This window comes from Oculina patagonica, chromosome 11, assembly GCF_052425735.1.
Source record: "Oculina patagonica isolate OP01 chromosome 11, crgOcupat, whole genome shotgun sequence".
Lineage (NCBI taxonomy): Eukaryota > Metazoa > Cnidaria > Anthozoa > Scleractinia > Oculinidae > Oculina > Oculina patagonica.
In genome coordinates this window covers 7743968-7760525 of record NC_135768.1, presented here as the reverse complement: position 1 = coordinate 7760525, position 16558 = coordinate 7743968, and the positions used below count along the sequence as shown (strand labels likewise).

Sequence of the window (16558 nt, the reverse complement as noted above, 5' to 3'; positions counted from 1 at the left end):
TCTGATTTTTGTTTCCAAAATACGCTAAAAACGATCATGATTTTGTTTTCTTTTTCAAACATTCGACATTGAATTGTAGTTATAGTAATGTTGTAATTGTAGTCTTCAATTCTAATTTTTTTTTTCACCATGTAAAATTTTATCGTTTTTTCTTTTTTAAAAAATCTTGTAAATTGGGTATGAAGATCCCTTCGGGGAACCTAATAAACTTTATTCTGTTCTATTCAATATCTTTCTTGTGGTGTTCTAGGATTATTTTCTAAACAAACAGAGGTATTATAGCACAGTTTCGACGAAAAACAATCAAATCCCCTATGATGTACCTCCCCTTTAAGTTTGTACAGAAATTCAATTATACCTGTTGTCGTTCTTCGTGTCTGGAATCATCGTCGGGGTTGGCCAGATACTCTAACACCTATAAAGAAACACCACCGACAGTCCATTTTCAGTATTCTCAACTTCTTATTTGACCCTACAAAAATTAACATCTTGTCTCTTGTTGTTCTAAGGGTCGATTTACACGGCACGACTTCCTCGCATGAGACAAGCTTACGACAGGCCTACGACATGACCTAGGAGCATTTGCACATGCGCGCGTCTGTCGTAAGAATGTGGTAGGTTGATTTACACGACGCGATTCGTGTTGTAGTCATGGCATAAGCGTGTCGCATTTAATCTTACGCAAAATCGTACCGTCTAACTCTCCCCTAACACATTCCTTGCCTCGGCGTTTAGAATTCTCAGAACCCAATGTAGGATGAAATATTTCATGCACTTTCCCGCTTAAATTGATGATGGACTAACCTGTTCAAACAGCACTTTATTGACTTGTATTCTATTCTCGTGTTTAGCCATTTGTCGCGCTAGAAATGTGAACAGAGATCCAACTTGGCTTGGCTGTGTGTACATAAAAGAAAATGTAAGATGCATTAAACAAAGCAGACCACTTCAAGAGCATTTTACCGCGATCTTTGCCTAGGTCGGCGTACTTAAAATCTGCTCGTTATTTAGTAGCCAGCAAATACGAACTGGTCGGATCGTCACGATCGGACAATATATTTCAGCCCTACTCTAGCCAACATGTCGTGTTTTTTGTTTTGTTTTTCTGAGTCTCTCACCAACTGACTTTTCCGCACAACGGATCGACTATTGCAAACACGGATCGTCACGAACTGGTCAGATCGTCACGATTGGACAACATATTTCACCCCTTTCTCTAGTCAACATGTCGTTTTTTTTTTTTTTTTTCTGAGTCTCTCACCAAATGACTTTTTTTTTATGACGGATCGCCTTTTGCAAAGACAGATCGCCACGAACTGGTCGGATCCTTGCCATCCGTCAACATATTTTACCCCCTTCTCTAGCCAACATGTCATGTGTTGTGTTTTTTTCTAAGTCTCTCACAAACTGACTTTTCTGTTTGACGGAACGTTACGATCCGACTCGAATAGTTTAAGCCTGATCATATTGCCTTCCTGTAGTAGAGTTAACTTCCGTTTTAAATTTACTTCCGTTTCAAACGACACGAGCTGACTTCTGATTAGACGGGTCGACTCAGTTTGTGTATTGGACAACCCTCGTCTTCGTTCGGGAAAGGAGTGCGGGTTCATTTTTCAGAGCAGCAACTGGTAATCAATACCAAAATTTTATCGAAAATTAAATTTTAGGCATACTGTCAGTCGCCTTCGCAACCCATATAACGGATGAGGAGATTAGCAAACTAATAGACTGAAGCTGCACATGGTGAAACAGAAAGAACAATATAGTTATATACTAAGAGCTCAAATAAACGTACTGTAAAGCCTGTGTCCTGCACCATAACGTCCAGAAGAACATTTACAAGAAACTGCCTGCGCGTGACACCGGTGGGACTACTGTAAAGGCAAGAAATATAAACTTGCTTAGTGCAATAAAGACACTCTGATGAGCACTGTAACGCAATCTTTGGGAGAAAATACTAGAAACGAAACTGTCTTTGCGTGTCATCGTCGGCCATGAAAATTATGTGGTGAGCTACATGAATGTCACGCAACTTGTTAGAAAATAAACTGTTTCGCATGACACCACCGCGATCACTGAAGAAACGCCAATGAGTGCTGTGAAAACGATTTTGAGAGATTTTGCTGTCAATTAAAAGACAACTACTAAGAACATTGTGATTAAATGGGAAAGAACTGGGACCCCGGCGGTAGCTGACGGATTACATACACGCATGCGCCTAATTTGAAGGCAAATCAAATTACCACAAGGCCGGGACACCAAACAATTTTTTTTCTCTATATAAACACCAACACCTACGGATATGAAAAATATGGTATAATCACAACAACAGTTGTTCCTAACTACGAAAGCCAAGTACTAATCTAAATGACTTACTCAAAACCGTCATCAAAATCTTTTCGTTCAAACGCCTGCAACAAAATTATGTATAATTAACATTAAAAAAAAAAATGACCTACGCATCATGAAACAGTTGCCGCGGTTACAGATGTGGTCTCTTACTGATTTTTCTCAAGTTCGTAATCCACGTACAGTCAGTCTTAAAAATCTTTCTAAATGTTAACCAACTTTGTTCTATTTTTGTTTATCATTGCCTTTTGATCTTTTTCTACCTAGCTAACTAATGTTTAAGATTTCCTTTAATTAGAAGATAATTTTGAACATCGCAAACAATGACAGCCTGATGATCGTATTAAATTTATCTAACTTACTAACGTCCTAATTATTAGACGAACCCTCCTCCGCATGGAAAACGTAGTTGGAGGGAAACTCAACCATCGACTTAAAACTATTAAAGGAATATAGAGCTTACAGTGTATCAAGAATGCTAACAACAATTCAAAAGATACGGGTGTTACACAAAGTCACTAAGCATTGTTTGTTTGTTCCTTTGTTTTTTTCACTTACCATCGAAAGAACATTCAAGAACTCTTGGGTGTCAAATTGTAATAACACTCGCAAACGTGGATATGAAAGTTCACCTAAAAAGATAAGAAAAAACAATAATGAAACGTTTGTAACTTGTCCCAATACGTCGTTCTACGCGGAACGAAGAAGAGTTTCTACTTTCACTTACTTTCAAAACCATCTTTAGTGTTCTGAGTCGTGATGCAGTTGAAGACCTAAATGACAAACATAAAACCATAGTAGACTGGTAACTAGTCGTAACTGGTAATTAAATTGCCGTTGAAGGAAAGCTGTTACAAAAGTGTTAATTGCAAACTTGGACTTGGGAAGAATACAGTTATTTTTCGTTTCTTTGAGAAACTTAAAAATTCAAATAAAAGATAACCTAAATATTTACTAATACATTCCCGTCGTTCAAAAGCTTTTGCTAGTAAAATAAGCAACTGCCATACTTTGAAATAACGAAAAAATAAGGGGTTTGTAGGATTGGGGTAAACAGGCCATCAAAATAGAAGGGTAAGCATGAACTTTCACAACCGTTTTTACAGGCCTGGTATTTAGCTACATTTCACCTGAAAAAATCCCAAACTTGGTTAGTTCATCATTCCGCAACATTTTATTCGAATAGTTAAGTTTCTTGACCACATACCCCTCTAGTTATCTTACATTTCGTAGGCTCCCGAGTAGGGCAGGGCGGAAAAAGAAATACAACCCGTTTGGTTTCCGCTCGCTTCGCTCGCGTATTTCTATTTCCGCCCACCCCACTCGGGAGCCTGTTCGCAGGCTAACATTTCGAGACCCCAGTCTCGTCACGCTGTTTTGCAAAGTACGATAATGTGCTGTCATCTTTGGATTGATAATGTGATTATTACGGATATTTCCGATTGAAAAATAAATATAAGAACAAAATCTTTACCTCTTTTTTGACTTCGTGTGCATAGTCTTCAGGGATTATACCTAAAGGGTAGGCCTGACCAGCTAGACAACAACTGATGTACACTAACAGCTTGTTTCCCAAGGATAGATCTGAATCTTAAAACAAAAACATGACACAATGTTACTTGACGAACTCAAAACCAGCTTCTTGTTGTTAGACTCTGCGAAATTTCCAATCTTCTCAGGTTTTTGCAGTAACAGTAGGAGGGAATGAGAGCCCCTAAGGTTTAAAAATTGAATCACAGCGAAAAATAAAAATATCAAGTACTGGCCACCTTAAATAATCAAGAAGCAGCTAATCTGGTTTGTTCCTCAAGAAGTCTTGTCATCCTTGCCCTTGAGTAATGTTTTACTATAACAGCGTTTCTGTGATTGCTTTAATTGCTCTTTTTTGTTGCGGTTGGTTGCTGTTGCTGTTAATATGATTGTCACTGCTGTTGTTCTTGCTTTTCTGTCATTGTCATCACCATTGTCTTTTTCATTGTCAATGTTGTTGTTGTCGTTGTTGTTGTTTCTTCTGTCGCTATTCTCGTTGTTATCGTTGTTGTTACAGTTGCTTCTGTTTACTGCTGCTGCTGCTGCTGCTGCTGCTGCTGCTGCTAAAGTCCACTGTAACTGTTGTCGTGGTGGTTAACATTGTTTTAGTTTTTGTTGTCGTTGTTCGTGCTGTTGTTGTTTCAACTCACCTAAAAGTGGCGTCCTGGATTGCACCGTGCTCTTTAAAACATTAATAAGTTCCTGTCGAAGATGCAATAAAAAACAAAATTAATGAACCATGAGGTTAGCTGTATTCCCGGGGGGGGGGGGGGGGGGTACTCCCATATGTGGCCTATATAGGTATGTGCCGCCCGATAGGGTATGGTTTTTGAGGTTCTCAATCCTTAAATAGGGTATCATTTTTGCTCTTTTTGGCAATGTGTTTCCGGTGTGATCCTTAGATAGGGTACCTAAATTATATTAGCTAAAATAAACGCCCAGCTAAACGAAAAAAAGATATCTTAAAACTGAATTTTCTGTTCAGGTATTAGAAAAGCGATTTTATAAAGATTTGTGTCTTTCCGTGCGCGGTTAGCCGTTATTTGGGTCGTCACGGAACGCTTCTCCTCCCCTTGAATAGGGTGTCATTTTTCGGTTTTGGGCCTTAAAAAGGGTATCAATTTTCGCTTTCTTTATCCTTAAATAGGGTCAGGGTTTAAGAACCTTGGCGGCACACCCCTATCCGAAATTTATGGGAGTACCCCCCCCCCCCCCGGGGCTGTATTACGCTTCAAACCAAGCTCACCAGGAGTCTCTCGTAGCTCAGTTGGTTAGAGCGCCCATCCGGTATCTGGGAGGCCATGGGTTCGATTCCCGTCGGGGACTGAGATTTTTTCTTTGTCCCACGCTCGTGACATACTGAACATTTCATCTTTATAATTATATAGCTGTCAGTAAATCCTATATTGTCAGCGCACTTATTTTTCCTTAATTTCTGGGAACTGTCCAATTTGGGATTAAATTCGGATAGTTTGAAATAGGACTTTCTGTTAAAATGCACGAACTGTCCAATTTAAGAAATATTGGACAGTTTTGTCTCAGCCAATCAAATCCGAGAAAAAACAACATGTGACAGGTATTAGCCAATTAGCAAAAAGCATAGCGTCAGCCTTGTAAACTTGTCGCATTGTTAGTTGACAATGGCGGAATGTTATTAGGCAAATTTGCCACATTTTCCATTCTTTTTTAGCTTTTCAGCAATAGTAACAAAAAAATGAAATTTTTTACGTTGTCAAAAGTGGAGCTAGCTACACTAAGAAGCAAAAACCAAGACCAAAACTCCTCCAAGAGTACAAAACTTGGCTGAACGTAAGTGCAGCGATGCGAAGCACGAAAGCTAAAAGCCGGATATCCTTCGCCATGAGCTAGATGCTATTCTTTGTCGTTTTTTTGCTGAAATTCGAAAAGAAAAGACGGCGACGAATATGAACGAGATAGTGGAATGGAGTATGTCAGATTCAAGAAGTTAAAGCTTGTAAAGCTCTTCGGACACTTTGTTTACGACTTTCATCGATTAATGCAGTGTTTTCACTCACTTTGTAGCAAGCTTCGCAAACTCAGGTGAATAAAATTGCACTGTTTTGTTTAAGTTTTATTTGTGAAGACAATGCTTTGAGTGAGTTGCATGTTCTGTGTTTTGCCTACTGTTGTTGAATGCTTTTCCTGTGCTGGACATAAGTTTATTGTTTACGCTGGATGGACTTGCTAGCTATATAATTAATATTTAACTGGACTACATGCTTGTCCAATTTGGAAAAAATTAGATTCAAAAAATTCCTCTGACAGCCAAATTGGACTCGGCCTACGGCCTCGTCCAATTTTGGCTGCCCTCGGAATTTTTTTCATCAAATTATTTCCAAATTGGACAGCATGTAGTCCAATTACGTATACTAATTACCGTATTTTCTCGATTAAACGCCCCCGGCGTTTATTTCAAACTTGGCCCAATAGATCCGGCGTTTATTTGATTCCAGCAGTGTGTTCAAGCCCTATGTTTCTAAGAAATCATTTTCATTCACTATTTTTGACAGCCATATATGTAGACATCATTTTCAAAGCATATTACACCTTGAATAAATGTTAAAGGGGTTTGTTTTCAAATACAGCTTGGAGACCCGGCGTTTATTCGGGATCCGGCGTTTAATCGAGAAAATACGGTAAGCTTCTATACTTATGGTTTTACTACAGAACAGATCTTTAGCTTTACATTGTATGTGTACAAACCCTTCAATGCCGTTACAACAACTATGTGAAATGGTTTTAAACTTGATTTATCAAATAGAGCAAAAGTCGTCCACAGCATCTGTTAGCATCTCCTCCATTGCCCCTTTTAGACGTTACACTTTTTTTAAAGTTCTGTTTAACGCAGCCATTTTCCTGTACACCCAGTGGTTCATTTGGAGGTTGTAACATGAATTTTTAAAAAAAGTTTCGACATTCTAAGTGTACCTCTAGTGGGGTAGTATAGTCTCGCATGCCTCTGTTGTACACATAGAATATGGCGTCGTACAAGCCGTGTGCCCAACATAGCTTCACCATCTAAAAAAAAGATAATTCCTTAGATTGTCCAGCAGGTTTTCTAAAGACATCAGTAACACAAAAACTAATACATTCTCAGAGCTTGTCAGTTTGGCGGTAAAGAGCAAAACAACCATCAGAATTCTACACAAAAAGATGTACCCAGTGTCATGCGCGGGAAGACAGGTGACAGGTAGCAGACGCGGGAAAACGCCCTTCAAGCCACGATGGCTTACGATTGGCCAAGAAGTTGCTATCTCTACTCTTATTGGCTAGATCAAGTTATAAACGTGTTATGAACTATTTATACAATACTGCTGTAGAGCCCAGCAAACAAAGCCTGAAAACATATCCAATTCCTTTTGAAAGTTATTTAGCATTGGTGAAAAGGTGAATAGACGTGGCTAGTACTAAGCATGCAATACGTACTTGATGAATATCTAGATTAGTCACATCAAGATGCATCAAGCAGGATTCAACTTCTTTGAGCTTGTCCTGTTGCTGATAATGTTCTGCAACAGAGTTCAATAAATGTAAAAAAATTAAAGCGAGGTTTTGGTCTTTATAGCTTTGTACAAAAACAATTTCATGTCAGTAAGTATAATATTTTGGCAACGCTTGAACAGTATCGCGGTTTGCGAATCTAAAAAATTTAGCCACAATATTTCAGGTTTGTCACATTTTATCCGTCTGAACCTTTCCCAGTCTTAACAGCCGCTGTTCCTTTTGTTCAGTCATTGCCTTTTTTTTTTTGTTAACTTTTATTTTTGAGGTTTCCCTCGATTTAAAAGTAATTTTGTAAATCACAAAAGATTACTCAATATTTTGTGGCAAAGCTCTTTTAAGAAATTTAAATTCCCAGATTCTAAATTTTAAAACCTTTTCCCCTGCCTACAAAAAGTGATGAATTTTGTCATCAATTATCCAATCACCTTTTTTGCAAATTTCTTTTAGGATTCCGGAACCTGAATGGTTCTTGCTACAGGGTAACACTGGACTAGTTCAATTAAAGTTGATTTGTCACAAATAATAAACATTATAGACATTAATCGAATTATAGACATTACCTATGAACTCTTTCATTACAATCGGACTCAAAGACGTCAGTCTAAAAAGAATAAAAAGTGACCCTATCAGCATTAAAAGACAATACAGTAAATCATTTCCTGATTAAGGTGTAGTCGACAGAGCCTGTGCTGATGCCGATCATTTGTAAGTTGACTTACTTGTCTGCTAGTATATGTGGCTCAAGGCTTTCTAGAAAGACAACTTTTCCCATGGGATCTTCACAGAACTTGTCGTAAATCTCTCTAAATAAAAGGTCCCTGCAGGGATAAAAACAACGTTTATCATTAAAAAGTTTCAATACCATCCATCCGTCCGTCGGTCGGTCAGTCCGGTTGTTCAGTCAGTTGATTCGTTTGTTTATTTGCTCATTTATTCATTAGTTCGTTCGTTCAAACATTCCTTATTTCTTTAAGTCGCTCATTTGTTCGCTTGTTCTTTCGTTTTTTCGTTCGCTCGTTCGCTTATTCGTTCGTCCGTCCGTTTGTTCGATCGCTCTCTAGCTCGTTCGCTCGTACGCACGTTCGTTCGTTCGTTCGTTCGTTCGTTCGCTCGCTCGTTTGTCCGTTCGTTCGTTCGTTCGTTCGCTCGCTCGCTCGTTTGTCCTTTCGTTCAGGACCGTTCGTTCGTTCGTTCGTTTGTTCGTTCGCTCGTCTGTCCGTTCGGTCGTTCGTTCATTAGTTGGTTGGTTGGTTGGTTGGTTCGTTTTTATTTATTTACCTAATCTGAGCAAGATAAAAGGGCAACCAAAATAACAATAACAAAAAGACATGTGTAAAACACTCACATGTTATTGATGGCAAGACTGTATTTTATAAAGATGGGAACCATTTCCTAAAAATCAATCAGAAATTATTTAGTTAGCAACGCACTGTATTTAGAGAGAGAATTGCTGCCCAATACATCTACGTAGCCACTAGAGACCCATAGCAAAATGTCTGGGGGATGGTGAAGCCAAGAGTCGCATACAGTAAGAGCCCCTTCGATCAGCCCGAAAAATTCGACCCCACAGTTAGATTTGTAAAAGTTGTCAGACGGTAATTAAAGTAACAAATGGTAATTACATAGCACATTTCCCTATAAAATTTACAAATAAAAAAATCGCTTAACAGGTAAATATTTCAGACAGGAAACTACTGCCTCCTTCGGTATATCTCAAGACTTTTGTCGAAGTGGTTGCTCTTAGTAAAATAACATTATACGACGTACCGACTTTCAGAAATTTTGCTGAAACTGCCTTGAAACGGGAAAAAAAGACAATGACATATTAGGAAACGAGTGCAACCCTTGAAAGGAATACCTTGAAGTACGTCTTGAGCTCTTCAGAGTCTTTAGTCTTAGGACAGCTGACGAACACTGTTATATCCACATAGGCTAACAACAATTCCTCGATCTGAGGTAAAAAAAAAAAGTCCAACGTTATACATGCACCACGGTTAGTCTTCACAATATACGGAGTTGGAGCTTTAATTTATGAACCCTAAGCACCGAAAAGATTTTTTAAGCCCCCCACTCCAGCTTCTTTGAAACCTCTCTACGATAAGACCCCTTCTACAGCCTACAAAGTATTGTTTTTTGCCTCTAAAGATTTTGAGCGTGAATTCAAGCTCTGATTCTACATGATTTCGATCGAGAAACCACGCAACGGATACTACCGTAAAATTAAAACGCTTCAAATTTCACATGGTTATTGATAATTTTAACTGTTATGATTGTTGCACTGTTGTTGTTACAGGAATTCATCGCGTTACTGCATACACAGGGTACACGTTCATCTTAGGTCGGACAAAAAAAAAAATTCCATCGGTAGATAACCAACCTGGGCAGCTATTTCTGCTTTCCTCTGCTCCTTAGTTCCAAACAATCCTAAAATCAAGAGATAAATAATTTAAATAAATCATGGTACACCAAGAGGAAGCGAGGAATAGAAAAGTTAAATTGAAATAGGATAAATTGACTGATGAAAGAAAACGCTTCTACTATTGACATACCTATAACAGCCATGGCAGTGCCTTCATAAAAGGATAAAGCCAGTTCGAGAGCATCGAGGAAATTGTTCTGCTTCACAAAAACTTCAATCCTCTGAAACGCGAAAACAAACAACAAAATCAATAACTTCTTCAACAAATGGAGGGGCTGATTTCGAAAATATCATAACTGGTGTGATCTCTGATGGAGCGCCTTTCACTTGAATGTCGAAAGTAATTCCTGTTCGCCTTGGTTTTGCTATACTTCACTTAGTAATTCGTTTAAAAAATTCGCGCCACTTTCTCAACCAATCAGAAGTAAAACCAAAAGCAACTGTGATTCGCTCGCGCACGTTTTCCCGCGCTTGGTACTGGCCACATGTATTTGCTTAAAGTTTTGATTGGTTCACTGGATTGTCTTTGTCCTTTGTTTTTGGTTAGAGTGATTACATGTACTTTGGTTTTGGTTTTATAACACTCAATCAAAAATCGCTCTATACAGTTAGCAAACACCTCCTTAATTTTAATTTAACAATTCACTTGATCCAAAAGAGACTAAACTTTATAAAAATCTCCTGTTTTTCAATTTTTTTAGTCATTCAAAATTATCCCTTGCCTCCACGGCCGGTAATAACGAAGACACGACTGTAAGTTATTCTCCAATCAACAGTTTAATGATCGCCAAGTACATGATTTGCTTCAAATCATTCTAAAATTAAAACCTTGGGAAAACCTGAGATTAATTGTGTTTTTTTTTTGTTTTGTTTTTTTTTGTTTTTTTGCAAAAAGTATCTGAACTTACATCGCGCCAGTTCCTCAATGTCAACACATGAACAGACTGCAAACAAAAAACTAATGTAAGTAAAACAGAACATCAATTGAATCACAATTTGTGGTATTGTTGATACTGTAAAATCCTTCTTACTATATTATGTTTCCCCAACCCTAAGCTTAACCCTTCCTACATGTACATTGTCTCCAGTCGCATAATAAATGCTACTTTGACGGCAGAATGTCTTCTGTGATCTAAAAAGCCTAACGAAGACAACATTTATGAAATGAAACGGTTTTTTAAAGCTTAACTGGTTTTTTTAACAACCTAAGTAATATTTTCGGTGACTTTACTGTTCACCTTCATCGAAGTTCAGCAAACGTTTGTTGGTGCTCGCGCTACCAATCCGTGCGCTTCTGACGTTCTTAGTTTTGAATTAAAGGTACACAAGCGTGAGGGAACGCTTTGCGTTCGTTTACAGCGTTGCTGTTCAAACTGGATGGCACAACTCCAAGAAAAGCCTCTTGTTGTAGCTGCTTGTGCCACACTCGAGGATCTGGGCGTCTTTCGGATGGATGTTGTGTTCCGTTGACTCGGCATGCTGCTTTATCGACGATTCGCTGTTGCTCGCGCGTCCTGGATCATGTTCGGCTCCGCGCGAGGACCATGAACGCTTGCTTTCCCCGATGTACGTTACATTTGTTTAGAATAAACCTACCTTAACTCCCAGCAGCAACTGTTGTCCATTGAAAACTACTGCTGTCTGATAACACGAATGCTCACTTGCAGCTACCTAAAAAGGAAAGAGCAGTTCATTTCTGCTCATCAGGCCGGTGCGTAGTTACATTAACACTCCAGTTATTAAAACATGAAAGTGACTCAAAGGACTGTACGTTTGGTATCCAAATCACTCAGAATAGTGAAACATGTACACCACATTCAATACGTCCACCAAATCTCACACACAAAAATGTAAGCCCGTGATGTGTCAGAGAATGCTCGGCAATGACTTGTGTAGCCTGTTAACAGGCTCTCTTGCGAGGATGGGGCGAAAAGAGAAGCGGAAAAAGAACGCGGGGGGGGGGGGGGGGGACAAGTGGATTCCTCTCGCAGGCTCTTCTCGGCTCAATGCACTCGCCAATCGGATCAGGAGCCTGCTCGCTGGCTATGACTTGTGACGTTTGTTTCATTACGTTTTGAGAGTTCTCCCAAGTGGTATTAATTCTTGTAAGCACTAAAAAGAGACTCAGACACAGTATCCCTTCCAACTAGAAAGCCAAAGATTTTTGAAACGCAAATTTCCATCCCGGAAAACAAGCCCACCTGAAAAGGATGTTCAGCAAATGTACGCCCGGCTTTATTAGCAAAATTTCACGGTAATTTAAACAATGAGTCAGTGTGGCACTTACCAAGGCCTTGCTAACGTTTCCTCCTGTAGAAAGTGATTTGAAATAACTGCTACTGTACACAAGCTGAACTGAACTCAGATCAAGAACCTGTAAGATATTTAATGAATTATCAACTAATGTAGACAATAGATTTTTCTATTAGTCTAATTAAGTCATTAATTAGACTAACAATAGACGGATCGAAACTGTCCAATAACTGATGACAAATTTACACGAGTCTTACAGCCAATCACATCACGGCTAAACTGACCAATCAACTTCAACGGACCAGACTTGCGACTGACAACAACATTTCACTTGACTCTGAAGATGACTTCCGCTCTCTGGTTGTCGAAACGTCAGTCACCAACAACAGTTCTTCTCAGAACTACTCTCACCCGGACGATCACACTATACGACCTACTGATACCCCTGGGTTCAAACCATTTACTGTATATAACAATTATTACAGTAACTGTACCTCAAGTTCCACCATACTCCGCACATCAATGACATGAATTCTTTCTAGTGTGTCCACAGTGGCAATAATTTGCGGGTTTAACCACTACAATAATTATTAAAAAAACAAAAAAACAAACAAACAGGTCTTAAAAATTGTTGTTGTTGTTCTAGTAAGTTCTATATGTTAACAGAACTTAAGCTAACTTCAAGCGCGGTGTGAAAACAATAGGCCATTTCTGAGTTTCCCTTTGCCTCTGTTTCAAAACGAGTCTACATGCCAAACCATTCAAATGAAAATGAGTTTGATTTGCATGAAAATGGAGTTGAGGTGAAACTCATTTTCATTTGAATGGTTTCGCACATACATGTAGACTCATTTTGAAACAGAGGCAAAGGGTAACTCGGAAATGGCCAATTTATAAAAAATGGACCCTTATGGTCTAGCATTTACAGCAGCATGCAAAGAAAGTCCTGTTTGATAGCCCAGTTCTGTTGTGTTTGTGGACTTTATCCAAATAGGTAAGTAACATTTTTGAACTTCATACATGGCTTATGAAGTACATATTAGGTCAACAAGAAAGGCCTTCATTTACTCTGGAACAACTTGCCCAAAGGAGAACCTAAAAAAATAGCTTCTTGCATCCTGCACAGTAAAATAATGTGTTGCACTACTCACATCTAAAGCAATGAGCTTGTAAGATGTCTCAATCCTCTGTAGGAACACAAATCTCACTTGCTTCTCTGCTTTGGAGTGAGCCTTTAAACAGAAAAGGATAAGATCAAAAACATTCATGGAACGTTTAGAAAGTCAAAGATTAATGCTTCTTTAATTTGCATACCGACCTACATGTAAAAGTTGCTAAAAATTGATAAATTAAGGGAAGGTATAAAGGGCTGCCTACCTACAATACACAAGTATTTTTGCTAAGTGAAAACGTTTTGCATCGTTTAGCCAGTTTTCATTCTCATTTCCAACTCCCTTGTCCACTTTTTTATTCACTCCAGGCTTCCTCGGTCTTACAAATCCAATATGGCGTCTTAAACACTCAATTGGAATATTCGGCACTTGCCTGCCAAAAACTATGCCTGCTGTGTAAAGGGTAATAGCTGGGAGTTTGTATTCATGAGTGAGCTTTTTCTGATATTTTAAACCTTCAATTTTGCCAATATTTTACAATTATTCAGGGTACAGGATTGTTGTGTAGATTGCACTTTAATACACCTCGTTCTTTGACAAATCCAGGGTACTGTACTGTATATACACATGTACATAACAGGTTTCGGTTCAGGATAATTTAGTCAGATGTTTTGGGACAGACATTTCACAAGTGGCTTTTTAATGGCATTGTCAGCCCATATATCATAAATTTTTGTCCACCCAAAAATTCCATGAAATCCCATAAGCCAAAAGGAAAGAACACCTGAAATCGCACAGTAAATAGGAAGAACAATCCGCCTTGTGGAAACATTGTAAAGAGAAACACAGTTACAGTGAAATACAGAAATACCAAATGAGTGTAACCAGTGTTTTCTCTAACAAGGGGATGCTTAGACAAATATCTGAGGGTGTTAAGATTAACAATGTAGGTGAAGGCTCACTAATGAACTCCAAGAAAGAATGGAACTATTTTCAGATTCCAGGACGTGTGCTGTAGTCACGCATAGACGCATTGCTCACCAAAGATGACATACACTGTACCTCGTGGTGACGTACATGAAGTCTGAGAAAACATGGACCATTTCAATGTCTCTTACATGAATGATATACATACTTTTTAAATGGCCAATGACTGACAAGGATCATACAGTAGATCAAAATATATATCAGACTTCAGCAAGCTTTACGTTTTGATTAAGTGAACCTTTTTAAGAACAACTATTTTACAGTTTTATTATGTTAGCTAAGTGTGTGGAACATGTACAAAGACGTGATGTCTAGTTATTCTCAACACTCAAAAGTAAGCATCTGCTTTAACTTTTGAAACCAAAACTGCATTGAAAAGATAATTTATAATTAAATGCAAGTATATAATTTTATACAGTAAATGGTTTGAACCCAGGAGTATCAGTAGTTCGTATAGTGTGATCGTCCGGGTGAGAGTAGTTCTGAGAAGAACTGTTGTTGGTGACTGACGTTTCGACAACCTTGACTCTGAAGATGACTTCCGCTCAGGTTGTCAAAACGTCAGTCACCAACAACAGTTCTTCTCAGAACTACTCTCAGCCGGACGATCACACTATACGAACTACTATATAATTTTAATGATGTTACCTGGTAAAAGTAAATTTCAGTTCCTCTAGCAAAAGCAAGAACCTGAAGAAAGATTAAAGCAAGTTTTAAACAAGTTTCAACTTTGAAGTCAAACAAAACAATCTACAAAGCATCATGACAAGCCATATCACAGAATATAACACATAAGGGCTGTAAATGTCCCTTTGCACACATTACAGGCCTGCAATTGTCCAACGGCTACAGCCACAAATACTCTCTGCATACATTGCATGCCTATAACACTAGTATGATAGGCCTGCAATGTGTGAATAGGGCTACAGCAACATTATTCTCTGCTGACAGCTGTCAAAACGATTTTTAAAGTACAGTGTATTATTTCAATTTTCAGTACAAGCTTATAGACCCCCACTTCATCTCACAATTTGACTCGTATGTTTCTCACATACCGGTACAAACTGGTTTTTCGCCTGACGTCACTGATAATTATAATATTATAGTTCTGTCACGCAAACTGTCACACCACTTATTTCCGTTCTGACACTGCACACATTGCAGACCTATAATAGAAGTATGATAGGTCTGCAATGTGTGCAAAGGGTACAGCTACATTATCTGCACACAATGAATGCATAGCTGTTACACAGCTTTTTGCTCACATTACATGCCTATAATGTTGGTAGATAGCTACATAGCTCTCTTTCTGCATTGTTCTTTCGGGGAATGCATGCCTATACTGTTACACTTTATAATCACTTAGCAGGATAATCATTTTAAAATAAACTACTCACTGGATCAATGACTTTTTCTGCTGCTACTTGTATTATGGCAAACTGCCAGGACAACAGTGGCAAGGAGTCCACAGGACCCTGTAGATCAAACAACCATAACAACAAATCAAAATTGGTTTGCCAATAATTATAATATTACTAGACAACTGTGACCTTCCACGGGAAAACGTACAGTAACGCTTTTTCGTTTAACAACTGAAATCGTTTGTAAGCCATTAGATAGTCGTTAAAACGACTTAGAAAATCGTTAGAAGCGTTAGAATGGTAGTTAGAAACGTTTTCCTTGCCGCTTGAAACGTTAGAAAAATCAGTAAAAAAGTCCATGCAGGTTGTTAGATGCATCAAGAAAAGCTGTTCAAAGCATTACATTGTTAGAATTTCCTTTCAAGTCGTTTGAAATGTTAGAAACTCAGTTAGAGTCAGTCAGTTACCTTCGAAGTCGTTTTTAAGGCTAAAGAAATTAATACTCGTTAGACTATCCCTCTGTTATGGTTTGAAATGTAATGTTAGTCCAGTTGTTTTATAAACACACCTGAAGAAGTAAACTTAAAAATAAGCACTCCAACTATTATGGCTACTTTGATTCAAGAACTCGACCAATAGCCTTGACCGACATAGAGAATTAATAAAAGAAATTGAAAATAAACTAAACATAACTGCTACATGATGCTACAGCCTACCTTTAAAGTGTGAGTGAAGAGGACCTCAAGCTCTGGCTTTAATGCTAATATTAGAACCTATAGAGACATGAACCAGAAATTGTTATTTTGCTTGAAGGGAGGGGTTGCCCAATATTTCAGAAAGCATGATTTACATGAAATATGAAGCATCACAGACCTTGGTGAGAGTAGCTAGTGCAAGCAGTGATTGTCCATACAAAGGATGTTCCTTCATTCCATCATGCATGTGAAGAGGAGCCATAGTGCACACTTCACCGCGACTTTGAAAGGAAAAAACAAGGTCTAGCTAGTTCTCTCTTGAAAGTA

At 38.4% G+C, this 16558-nt stretch overlaps 1 protein-coding gene across 1 annotated transcript in view; it reads right to left on the bottom strand.

Moving 5' to 3' along the window:
- The window catches only part of LOC144631089 (vacuolar protein sorting-associated protein 8 homolog), a 42701-nt gene extending 26192 nt beyond the window's left edge, over positions 1-16509 (bottom strand). The window contains exons 1-25 of the mRNA XM_078489465.1: positions 16410-16509; positions 16253-16309; positions 15573-15650; positions 14824-14865; positions 13228-13308; positions 12571-12654; positions 12111-12197; positions 11420-11494; positions 10732-10767; positions 9954-10044; positions 9782-9828; positions 9263-9355; positions 8750-8796; positions 8124-8222; positions 7965-8005; positions 7327-7409; positions 6829-6918; positions 4530-4581; positions 3824-3939; positions 3077-3122; positions 2908-2981; positions 2377-2411; positions 1796-1874; positions 805-897; positions 359-415 (exon numbers count right to left, since the gene is read on the bottom strand). Coding sequence (XP_078345591.1) covers positions 359-415; positions 805-897; positions 1796-1874; positions 2377-2411; positions 2908-2981; positions 3077-3122; positions 3824-3939; positions 4530-4581; positions 6829-6918; positions 7327-7409; positions 7965-8005; positions 8124-8222; positions 8750-8796; positions 9263-9355; positions 9782-9828; positions 9954-10044; positions 10732-10767; positions 11420-11494; positions 12111-12197; positions 12571-12654; positions 13228-13308; positions 14824-14865; positions 15573-15650; positions 16253-16309; positions 16410-16493 — 1767 coding nt within the window. The 5' untranslated portion in view covers positions 16494-16509. The remainder of the gene's footprint in view (positions 1-358; positions 416-804; positions 898-1795; positions 1875-2376; positions 2412-2907; positions 2982-3076; positions 3123-3823; positions 3940-4529; positions 4582-6828; positions 6919-7326; positions 7410-7964; positions 8006-8123; positions 8223-8749; positions 8797-9262; positions 9356-9781; positions 9829-9953; positions 10045-10731; positions 10768-11419; positions 11495-12110; positions 12198-12570; positions 12655-13227; positions 13309-14823; positions 14866-15572; positions 15651-16252; positions 16310-16409) is intronic.
- Between the last annotated feature and the right edge of the window lie 49 nt (positions 16510-16558).